Source organism: Quercus suber, unplaced genomic scaffold (assembly GCF_002906115.3).
Source record: "Quercus suber isolate HL8 unplaced genomic scaffold, Cork oak 2.0 scaffold_290, whole genome shotgun sequence".
Classification (NCBI taxonomy): domain Eukaryota; kingdom Viridiplantae; phylum Streptophyta; class Magnoliopsida; order Fagales; family Fagaceae; genus Quercus; species Quercus suber.
Genome location: NW_027069746.1, coordinates 236,118 through 248,157, shown reverse-complemented (window position 1 = coordinate 248,157; position 12,040 = coordinate 236,118). Strand labels below are relative to the sequence as shown.

General features: G+C 34.9%; 1 protein-coding gene across 2 annotated transcripts; it reads right to left on the bottom strand.

Moving 5' to 3' along the window:
- Positions 1-1,228: 1,228 nt before the first annotated feature.
- Positions 1,229-11,566, bottom strand: LOC111993396 (protein argonaute 16). Of its 2 annotated transcripts, none has more exons than XM_024025239.2 (23): positions 11,383-11,566; positions 8,120-8,357; positions 7,827-8,029; positions 7,518-7,736; positions 6,997-7,133; positions 6,800-6,897; positions 6,617-6,714; positions 6,358-6,526; positions 6,137-6,253; positions 5,952-6,059; positions 5,766-5,828; positions 5,500-5,613; positions 5,251-5,416; positions 5,059-5,171; positions 4,765-4,902; positions 4,539-4,669; positions 3,827-3,892; positions 3,197-3,260; positions 2,665-2,776; positions 2,507-2,580; positions 2,057-2,151; positions 1,934-1,965; positions 1,229-1,847 (listed from the first exon to the last, which is right to left on the bottom strand). In XM_024025239.2, exons 2-23 carry the CDS (start codon positions 8,342-8,344, stop codon positions 1,666-1,668), a joined length of 2,724 nt encoding a protein of 907 aa, XP_023881007.2. In that variant the 5' UTR covers positions 8,345-8,357; positions 11,383-11,566; the 3' UTR covers positions 1,229-1,665. The 2 variants fall into 2 exon arrangements, with proteins under 2 accessions (XP_023881007.2, XP_065638195.1); XM_065782123.1 differs by lacking the exon at positions 11,383-11,566 and adding an exon at positions 10,283-10,349.
- Between the last annotated feature and the right edge of the window lie 474 nt (positions 11,567-12,040).

Here is a 12,040-nt window from a genome sequence, read left to right as displayed (position 1 = left end):
TGGGCATTTTGGTCAGCTCAAATTAAGATTTTCTCCCTCTAGTTTTCTTCCATTTTAAGGAAAAAACTTTTTGTAGGTGCGTGAAGAAAATTCCTAGGCCCCACCACTTATTTTTCCTCCCCCTCTCAACCAAACAACTACTTAAAATGCTATCTCTCTACTTTTCTCTCCTAAATTTTCCACCCCTCTAAAATCACTCCAACAAACACACTCTTAATGTTGTTTAGAACTTACAAGTTTAGGCCACATATAGTAGGAACAATAACTATTAACATAGGTCAATAACGAAGGGAAAAATTACCATATTTAAAGAGTTTCCACATATGTGCATTCATTTTTTTTTTTTTTTTTTTTGTGGGGGTTTGGGTGGGGGGGGGGGGGGGGACCAAAACATAAATAAAATAGAGGATCAAATTCCCAATTAAGGCTGTGTATTCAATTCATCTTACAAACCCAACCAAAAGGTGAAGTTGGATTATTTTGGATAGATGGGTTAGGTTGGATTATAAATTTATTTAAAGATTGGAATGGATTGGGTTTAGGTTGCAAACTTACAAATCCAATCAAAACTAATGCAATCTATGTAAATAATAGTTTTAAAATATATACACTTAAAATTTGTTAGTTTACAATTTTTTATTAGACCTAACAAATTGAGTCCAACTCAAAACCTGACACAATCCCACAAGTTGTATAATGTGGGAGATTTTTCAGCCAAAAAAGATGGGTTTGATTGAAAAATACACCAAAGCCAATCCAAACCAATTCATGCACACTCCTACTCCAAATCTCTTGTAGGGAAGGAAAGTAGAAAGAGGTCCTACATATTATAGCTTATTGACACAACATAATATTAAAAAAATAATAATACTTACCCCTATCAATTTTCACCTAGTCTACAGTCAACACCATAGCTATAACAGTTAACCACAAGAACCATACTTCAAAAGCATGGTATAAGATATTCGAAGGCGTTTGGCTCGCCCCCTGCACATGATGTGATGTACATTACTTTAATGTCACATTAAGGTATTTGTCATAAGTAATGTAAGATCACCTCCATTTAAGAAGGTGATGTGATTAAAGTGATGTGTTATATTTTGTAATCTTAGATTACGATAATGTTAGGAAAAAATTAAATGAACCAAACACCTAATGTGACATTAAGGTAATGTGCATCACATCAAGAGAACATCACGGCAAACCAAACACCCTTTAAGTGAGAACAGGAGAGAATATACCAGTGATATTGAGTTTGGAAAGTTAAAGTAATAAAGATCATGAGAACCAGATAATTACAGATTTCCAAAGGCGTAGTGGCTAAGCATTTCCAGAGTTCAGACATCTAATCCCAGAAAGAATAGTGAAACAAAACAAGACTAGGGTCTAGGTGAAAACACAAATGTCTTGGCAAGTACTAGTAGTCTAGTACCATTATAATGTAGAAAAAAAAACATCTAAACGATGTAGAAAACATCTAAACATATCCATTAACTTAAACAAAAGGTTTGCTTCTGAGCTCGATTACCTATCATCTCTGCACTCCACCTGAATTAGGGTTGCCTGTCTACGCGTATACCCCTATGCCACCCAAGTATGTACAGTAACAAAAACCATATGAGATTAGCAGTATCTACAAAATGCTGTTAGCAACTTAGCACTGCCTCAACAGAAGAACATGGAACCCTGGACATTCTCATGCAACCTAGGGAGCTCTTGGACAGGTACACCCCCTACATTAGTGACACTTCCACTTCTTGGAGAGGAGGAGGCTTCTGGAATGTCTTCAAACTTAATGAACTGACCCATCTGTTGTGCAGCAAGGTGGGCATAACATATTGGTGCCACTGAAAAAAGAAAATGACAGTGAGATGGAGAAATAAAAGAAAAGCAGCCACTAAACAAACTGAAAAGCATAAATTGATGAAATTACCAATTGAAATTGCAGTTGTACTCCTTTGATACCTGAAATAAGTGAAGTGTGTTCAACTACTATTGATAGGTTATTGAAATTGACTCATTAAAAGCAATTGGAGCTTGAAACTTGAAAGCTTACACGTATGATAGTGAATGGATCAGATTTTGCAATTGATCAGGAGAGAAACCAATCTCATCAACCAAGACATGATAGTGTGCTGGCCTAGAAGTTCCCTGTTATTGACAAAAAAATATGGAGAGAATGGATGGATGCTTCAATGAGAATATGTGACTCATGTAGGAAGGAGAAAAACGGGATCATGTATACCTTTTAACAATTAGCATTAAAACTATACTTTCCACTATCATGCCTACATATCCCATCAAATATCAATTTCTTTAAAAGATCTCAACATGGGACACCAAACATTTATCAGAGACCAAAAAAAAAAAAAAACGATAAAAGGTTGAGGTAAGACACTAAAATTTCTTTTATGATCTGCTGCATTCTGTGTTTAATGATTCCCTCAAATAGAAGAAAGTTGCTGACACATACTAATTGCTCTTATCAAAGCAAAAAACAACTTACAATCATCCCTGCATGAGCACACATGTAGAAATCATAATTCCTTGGGTGCACAATTTTTGTGTCCACAACAGTCCCTGGAGAGAGAAGGAGAGAGACTGTCAAGGCAGCTAGAGGTAAGTAGATCATAAGTACATAAAAAAATATGGAAATTAACAGACCAGGTGGAACATTATCAGGGGAACTAGCTTGAAATAGCTTTGTATGATGATTCTTCTGAGCCACAATCACTGTGAACTTGGGAATGTTTTCCTCCCCAAGATGCTGGTATGCCTGTAATTAAAGAAGATAACTAACCTAATGTTGAAGATCAAGAACGAAACTCATATACCATAATCAGTAGGAAACTAAGACAATCTAATATCCATAATCCCTTCATGAGCGCATGCAGGAATTGAGGCACAAACCATTAAAGTTCTTTAGAACTTCAGAATGATTAATTTATGATAAGCTTTTGGAGATTCAAACTCCAGACAATCAATTAGTCCTTCTAAGGTAATTGTTATACATCATAAGCCCCCCTGACAATTTATGTTATAACATGGTAACTATCTGCGTGACAATATGATGCAAAAATATTGAACTAATCATCTTAATATAAGAATCCACAAGGAGCACATCTATTTGCACTAGGAAATATTAAATATGAAAATTCATGTAAAAGAAAAGAATTGCTCATAGTTGTCAAAGAACCTTTATGATTTGATCCAGCTCAATGTTCAAAACCTGGTTAAATTGTGATTCACTCACTCCGTCCCTAAAGGAAAAAAAAAAATGTCTTCAGCAACAAGATATATCAAGAAAGGAAGAAGTAAATAACAGTACCAAAAGCAATTTAAACTTGTCTTGCATTGTGTACAAAGCTAAGCCACAAGAAATTTACATCTTCACTATTGAACTTATGCATCCTAACATTTTTTTTTTTTTGATAGGTACGCATCCTAGCATTAAAAACAAACATAAATCACAGTTGCTCCTCTATTTCATTCTGAAACTAAAATGAATAAGGCATAAATAAAACTGTGTTCCCAAAATCTGCACCATCACCCCCCCACCCCCACACCCCCCCCTCAAAAAATAAAATAAAAAACTGAAGAATAAATAGACGAGGCTCAACAAAACAAGTCAGATGTAGGAAAAAAAAATTTCCAGGAAAATATTCTGATAGATTTAAACCTGACTTTAAACACTTCAAATGTTCAATATATCTGATATTTTTAATGTGATTCTGTAATATGACAATTAGTCGATAATAATTCAATATTAAACATTAGAAATGTTTCCAATGGATTAACAAACCAAATCACTAGCAATCTGTAATACCTGAACACAATAATCTGAGTTGGTTTCCGCCCCTTACTTGTTTGAAAGAAGTCCACAAGCAGTTCCCTGCAATGCAAGGAACATTTCTGTTTTAAGCAGTACAGTGGAATTAACATATCCAAATATATGAAGATCAGATGTCTTTGTCAATCTTTTACTGAATACACATGAGATATAAAAATAAGGACTTAAAATTTTCAAAAGAGAGAAATGATCATGTAGAAGATTCAAAGCAAATCAAATGCAATGCAATAAAGCAGGCATCTAATATTTGGTGGACAGCAAGCAATCTGAAAGTAAAATAGAAATATAACATCATTTAGGCATGACAACAGTACAATGCCAACACTAATTTACCAAATGGGCATCAATGTTTATTTATCTAAGAATATATAAAATAAAACTATTGGTGTAGGAAATTAAGATGAGTAATAAGCAAAATATATATATATATATATTTTTTATCCTGATCTCAATATTAACAATTTTTTTAATAAAACATTTTGAACATAAATTAAGCAATAACTTCTTCTTTTTTTGATAAGTAAAGGAAATTTTATTCAAATACTTAATAATGAGTCACCCAAGTATACAAGAAGTACACAGCAGGGGATCAAAATAATCAAATACATATATTACAAGCATCCATCATCACTACTTGATGATACCATCATTACTACCTGGAGATAAATTAGGCAATAACTTGACATACCTGATGATACCATCATCACTACCGTCCTCTAAAGGCTTGTATAAAGCATCAATCATCTCCACTTTAGGTGACTGTGTTCTTACGGATGCTCTATACCTTGAAATCAGCGGCCAACTTCGAGAGCCAACAACCTTAAAGTTCCAACAAAGTGAAACAGAAAAAACATGATAAGCAATAACCTAACAGACAAGTTAATATCTTATAAGAAAAATATATGAAAAATTACCGCAGCAACAGATGGGACATCTGATCGCCCAGGAGACCCATGCGAGACATCCATCCCCAAAATCAATGTAGGAGTATCATTTATCAGAGGAACACGTGAGGAGTGCTCTATTGCCAACAAAGAATTTATTCCTCCAAGCTATGTTAAAAAAAAACACACACACACAAGGAATACATTTATTAGAATAGTACGTGAGGAGTGCTCTATTGCACACAAAATATTTATTCCACCAAGCTACGCAAATAAAAAACACAAGGAATCAATGATGTATAATATTACAGTTTCCATGTTTACCTTAGAATTGATCTTAAGAAGCAAATTAGTAAGGTACTGATCGTTAACCTTAGCAGGGGAAATACATTGTGTGACTATACCAAAGTCGCTCAGACTTCGCTTCTTCCAAGGCCCTTAATGTAAACAAAATAGATTGTAAGATTAAAGGAAGGGGATCCTCAAAGGAAATGGGGGCAGAGAACGAAGTAATACCATAAATTTCAGAGTTTTTCCTCTCTGGCAATACACAAAGGATGAATTCAGGTGCGCCAGGAAGCTTTGCTTGTATCTGTTCAAACATCTTTTCAACTCTGACAACAGGGCTGGCCCTTCTAAATTGTGAATCTTCCTCAATTAGTGTATATGGGCGTTGAATAATCTGTGTTGATTAAAGAGATGATTAAATAAGAGAAAGGTTGATAAACATATGCAGTAAAAAAACAATCATGTGGTGTAGCCTACAATGCCCTTAGTCCTTCCGCAGTTGATAAGCTCCCGTGAAATATGACTAGTATCACAGCGTGCAGAGAAATTGACAACTACCCAGCGGTCAATTTGAGTAGGGTTTAAAAGTTTCTGCAGAGCCAGGAGAAAAAGAGTATCATCAAGTACTAAATTAGCAAATCAAATTTAAAATTATGCACAGCGAAGGATAAAATAGGCTCTTTCTCTTAGACAATGCAATTTAATAATTTTCAATTTCAATGCCACGGACATCAAAGCAATACCTTGTTATTGAAATTCCATCGCCCATTACGAGGGATGCAGTCATCGCTGTTACCTACCTTCAACTGTGAATCACAAAGACAAGTCCATCAGAGAGGATACTGATAGCTAAGTGAAGAAAAGACACTCCTTTGCATTGTCTCTTCTCTCTCTCTCTCTCTCACACACAGACACCAAGAAATTTATACCTTTGGAGTCTCAAGGATGCGACCCTCAACCTGAGCCAATTGTTTCTCTATAGAAATACCACACTCAGCAAGCACAGGATCATCGTCATATTTGTAGTTTGTCATAGCCTGCAAGATAAGTGAACACATGCATTGTATCATCCAAGACAATCAAAATAGGCTTTCAGGTCTTAAAGCAAACTTACATCAGTCAGAGTTCTAATTCTCTCCTGAGGCTTCTGCCTTGATTTTTCAACTAATGATGCCCTCTGCGTCGAAGATAATGCTTTCGTATAGCGTTGAAGGGAAATTAGTGTACAGAGCTAAAACAACCAAATAAAAAAGACAAAAGATCTTAGAGAGTTGAACTAACATAAAGATAACACCAATAGTGTGTATACGTATATCATGGAAAATACTTGCAGACCTCTAGTGGCAGATAGTTGGGCCTTTTTGGCTTGCCGACATCAACACATGGCAGGTATGCAGAATATTTAAGTTCTATACCACAGTGTCTAGCGAAATAATCATAGACAGTAATATCCACAGTCTGCCCTTCACTTGCACCGTCCCCATTTTTCACTCTCATGGAAAAGCTTGGAGAAAAGCAAGACAAGAGTAAGCATTTCAGATTAAAAGAATATGGACATTAGATTGGGGAAATATTTTCATTACAAAGCACATACTATTGCTGATTGCATGGTTTCTCACTCAGGCCAATTATTTTGAATTCCATGTTTCGGTGCATTGTCTTAATCCTAACATTTTTCAGCATTCTCTTAGCCTGTACATGAAAAAAAGATTGAAATTTTGGATTAAAGCCAACACTAAAGCCAGAATATTTTTCACAACAATTAGCTGATCCTTACCTTTACCCAGTCAATATAGCGAGCTTCCCGTACATTCTGGTTAGCTAATAGAAAGTCAATCAGAGGTCCAGGTGTTAGGATCATTGTTGTAGACACATCTGCAGATTGAAATAAAGGAAGAAATGTTAACAACTCAAGATACCTAAATAATATGAACTTGAAGCTTACTATAACCAAGAAGAAAAAAAAAAATTTACCCATATTAAGAGACAAGCCACCCTGTGTTGGACGGAAGCTGGAATGGAAGCCCCGAACACCAGTAACACCTCCTCCAACACTTGTGAAGTTCCGTGTGTCGTCGTGAAAGAAGGACTGCCTCACCAAAAGACAGCCCCTGTACATTCAACAGAAAAAGTTCAAAAAATCACAGTTATAAAAATCCCCTGTTCTTTCAAAAAATCAACCATACAATAATTAGCCGAACAAAGACAGTGATAATGAGGAAATGAAAAGACACAAGTTTTCAGTATAACACATTTCAAAAGTTTTTATTCACTACTTCTCTTAATATAAATCACATCTCTTTCTTTTTCCAAGGCCGGTTGACCATAACAAACAACATAACATTCAAGTGAAAAGGGAAAAATAGTAATAACAATAGTCATTTTTAGAGGCCCCCAAAGGCTATTGGCAGAGAAAATTAACAGAATAGCATAAGAATATGCTTCAAAACAATGTAAAACGAAAATATATACCGCAAATAAATAGACAGAGGTACCTGTTAGCAGCTTGCTGCCTCAGTACAATATCAAGGACTCTCAAGGCATCCTGAGCATTAACATCAACATCAGCTCCTCTGAGAGCAAGAGCAACTGACTTCAATGGTATTTTTGCAGAATAACTAATGTCTACGTTGAAAGTCTTAGACTGAAACGTCCGTTTAGACCGCTTACTTGGCCCACTGGGGCTCCCACTACCACCAGGACTCCCAATATCGCTACCACATATCAAGGAACAGCAATGTAAGTTTTGTAACAAAATAATTCCAATTCCAAATATTGGATGAAACAATGGCAAAGATATATACCGTTTTGCAACCTCATCAAGCACCACTTGGAACTCAAACTTGTTCTGTGGCAGAGGACCAACAGTGTACAGACTTTTCTCCCCGTCATAACCAAACCTTTTACCAGCAAGTTCAGAAGCATAGGTTTGGTAAACCCTATCAATTACTTTTCTCCCAATGCCTCTGCCTTCAACAACTCTCTTTTCTTCCCCAGTAATAGATACCTACAAAAAGTATGGCATACAAAATTTAATACTAAAATGTAATAAGCTATACTTTCAAGTAAACTGAAAAGAAAAACAAGACAAACATACACTATACTGGTAAAACACTGCATCAGGATTATCAACATGAACTTTGAAGTGGTTGGAGAGCAACTGTATGGGCCGACCAGTAGTCCCAACTCCACGCCTGCTGGTAATAGTATACTTAGTAGCGGTCACTCGTTCTGGCTTAACATTGGGAGGTATGGTTGGAGGCGGCGGGGGCAAAGGTGGTGGTGGCCCACTAGCTTCCTCAGAACCACCTGATTTCTCCATCTAGGCTAGGGTCCTGCATGACAAATTTGCAAGAAAATAATAATCAGGAAAAAGAATGCAAATATGTTGCGCCAATAATAAGAACTTGAGTAAATGGTCAAAATTCCCTTAATTGTAGACGCCAAAAGCTGCCTCCAGTTAGAAGCTAGAGCACAAAAGCAAAACAAGAAAATAGCACCTAAAGAAGAATCATTAAGAAAGCTATTTTATGCTAAATTATGTGTTATTTTGGCTAGGATTTTTGAAGTACTTTTCTGGCTTGTGCCAAATCCGATTTTGGCTCCCGTGAACAATGAAAGTACTTACAAAATCCAAATCACAGCACTAGAATAAAGCAAGCTAAGAAGTTCACACATCAATTAAAGTCAAACAAACCATTGCAGAAAAATCAAGCAAATACTCAAAACATCAATAACCAGAAAATTGCCTGTTCTCTCAAATAATCAGCCTAATACAATAATTAGTTGAACAAAGACCATGATAAAGAAGAAACGAAAAGGCATAAGTTTTCAGTATAACAAATTTCCACAGATTTATTCACACTTCTTAATATTAACCATACCTTTTCCTTTTTCCAAGGCCAAAACAAACAGCACAACAATCAAGCATATGATCCGTTATCTGATGGCATTGTAAAATCAAAACCCCACATACACATGAAACAATTTCAATAGATTTTTTTCTTTTTCTTTTTCAACATTAATAAGTTCATAATGTGGAGGGCTATCATTTTCATTTTCAAACACCATAGTTTAATTCTGAAGCATAAAAATTTTGAGATTATCACATAAGCTTATATCTAGTAAGATGTATGAAACTATGAACAAAGTACCAAATAGATTTAAGAAGAGGCTAGTGAGCTAAATCCACAGACATGAATCAACATTAGACAATATTCATTTAAAACAAAAACAAAAGAGAGAGAGAGAGAGAGAGAGAGAGAGAGAGAGCAACTAAATGGGTTTAAGAAATTTTTTTTTTTTAATGTCAAATGCTTTACGCAGAGTCAACAGGTTTATTAAGTACAATTTGTAATAATAAATAAATAATATATAAAACATACGCTACATTCAAAATATGGAGAAAAAAAGAAGAAGAAAAGAACAAGGAAGAAATAACAGAATATTAGTTTTGGCCAACCACCTGAAAAACAACAAAAACAACAACAACAACAGAAACAAGAAAAACATTTTCCAGTACTACAGAGAAAACAAACAGACTACCTATGAAATATGCTACATTAATTTTTTTTTTTTTAAGATAATCAATAAGTTGGATCATGAGAATAAGGAGTAGATTATCATAATAAATTTGTGTTAGAATAACAATGCACTAGAGTACACACAAAAAAACCACTCGTGATTTAAGTCTCCGTTAAACAACTTTAAAAACAAAAGAAGAGCCGTAATTTTCAAATCGAAAGAGATATTCATAAATTTCAAAGTCTTACCCATAACCTGAATTTCAAAAAAGAAAAGAAACAACTATACAACACTTGAAATTTTTTTTTTTTTTTTTTTAAGTCTAGAGAGAGATATGAATAGCAGTAGGAAGGAGAGAAAATGAGCCTTATTGGAGACCTCTAAAATTAGAAATACAACGAAACAAATTACAATTTATCCCAAAAAGTAGTAGGGAGCACCCAAAAAAAAACCAAAACCAAAAACACAAGATTCAAATAATCAGTATATTAGAACAATCACGTTACATATAAAAAAATGAGAGCAACAATGCAGAGCAACAAAGACAAATGCAGCAAAAAACAGAGAAATATCAGAAACAAAAACCACAGTATAACACTCATTGAAGCAGATTCAAGGCCAAAAACAAACACCATAGAGAAGCAAGTCAAATGCTCCGAGCAAAATACTAGTATTAAGCCGACTTTTATAAGTCGCCGAGTACAAAAAACAAACACCATAAAGCGAAGAATCGTACCGTGAAAGAGGTATTCGGAGACGCGCAATCAGAGCTCTAGGGTTTTTTGAGGAGAGAATTAGAGAGAGAGAGAGAGAGAGAGAGAGAGAGAGAGAGAGAGAGAGAGAGCAACTAAATGGGTTTAAGAATTTTTTTTTTTTTTTAATGTCAAATGCTTTACGCAGAGTCAACAGGTTTATTAAGTACAATTTGTAATAATAAATAAATAATATATAAAACATACGCTACATTCAAAATATGGAGAAAAAAAGAAGAAGAAAAGAACAAAGAAGAAATAACAGAATATTAGTTTTGGCCAACCACCTGAAAAACAACAAAAACAACAACAACAACAGAAACAAGAAAAACATTTTCCAGTACTACAGAGAAAACAAACAGACTACCTAAGAAATATGCTACATTAATTTTTTTTTTTTTTAAAGATAATCAATAAGTTGGATCATGAGAATAAGGTGTAGATTATCATAATAAATTTGTGTTAGAATAACAATGCACTAAAGTACACACAAAAAAACCACTCGTGATTTAAGTCTCCGTTAAACAACTTTAAAAACAAAAGAAGAGCCGTAATTTTCAAATCGAGAGAGATATTCATAAATTTCGAAGTCTTACCCATAACCTGAATTTCAAAAAAGAAAAGAAACAACTATACAACACTTGAATTTTTTTTTTTTTTTTTTAAGTCTAGAGAGAGATATGAATAGCAGTAGGAAGGAGAGAAAATGAGCCTTATTGGAGACCTCTAAAATTAGAAATACAACGAAACAAATTACAATTTATCCCAAAAAGTAGTAGGGAGCACCCAAAAAAAAACCAAAACCAAAAACACAAGATTCAAATAATCAGTATATTAGAACAATCACGTTACATATAAAAAAAAATGAGAGCAACAATGCAGAGCAACAAAGACAAATGCAGCAAAAAACAGAGAAATATCAGAAACAAAAACCACAGTATAACACTCATTGAAGCAGAATCAAGGCCAAAAACAAACACCATAGAGAAGCAAGTCAAATGCTCCGAGCAAAATACTAGTATTAAGCCGACTTTTATAAGTCGCCGAGTACAAAAAACAAACACCATAAAGCGAAGAATCGTACCGTGAAAGAGGTATTCGGAGACGCGCAATCAGAGCTCTAGGGTTTTTTGAGGAGAGAATTGAAGCGATTTATGGAAAGAAACGAGAACCAGAGAGTCACTATGTAGTAGCTTCCTATGGAGACTCAATGTGAGAGGCCCTGGAGGGAAAGCGCCACTTGTTTGGGAAATATTATAATGACTACCACTTTTCTTTCTATTTATAAATTTGAATTTTCACACTATAAAACAAAAACAAAACAAAATCATCCCCAATGCTATAATATTTTTTCGTCAAGATGTGCTCACTCCGTTTTCACTCAATCACCACCGTTTATTTCTTTGATCAGCACCATCGTGTGGACTAGCAGTAGCAGTGCCTTTTCTTTTTTTGAAGTTGAAAATTGAAATCACTAGGTGGGACCCATCAAAATAATTCATTTTATCGGGAAGAGAGAGAGAGCTAAGAAATTTTAATTTTACTCACAAATCAATGATATTGATCGGAATGGGTGATTCATCAACGGTCCAGATCTTAACATTATAGGTGTTATGTGGGAGAGATTGTAGGTAGTAGTAGTGCAGTGTGATAATGCTCCGCGATGCAGGATATTCTAGCTCTACAGAATCCAAAAGGTTTCCGTCTCTTTGAGCGTGAAATGCACGTGCAAGCTCAGCGTG

What these genes read in the sequence shown, in the direction of transcription:
- LOC111993396 (XM_024025239.2), bottom strand. Translation starts at nt 8,344, where the DNA reads ATGGAGAAATCAGGTGGTTCTGAGGAAGCTAGTGGGCCACCACCACCT. An exon ending in CTTGATGAGGTTGCAAAACG is followed by an intron (nt 7,737 to 7,826) that starts GTATATATCTTT and finishes GATATGTGGTAG; the next exon opens with CGATATTGGGAGTCCTGGTG. An exon ending in GCGGAAGGACTAAGGGCATT is followed by an intron (nt 5,417 to 5,499) that starts GTAGGCTACACC and finishes TAATCAACACAG; the next exon opens with ATTATTCAACGCCCATATAC.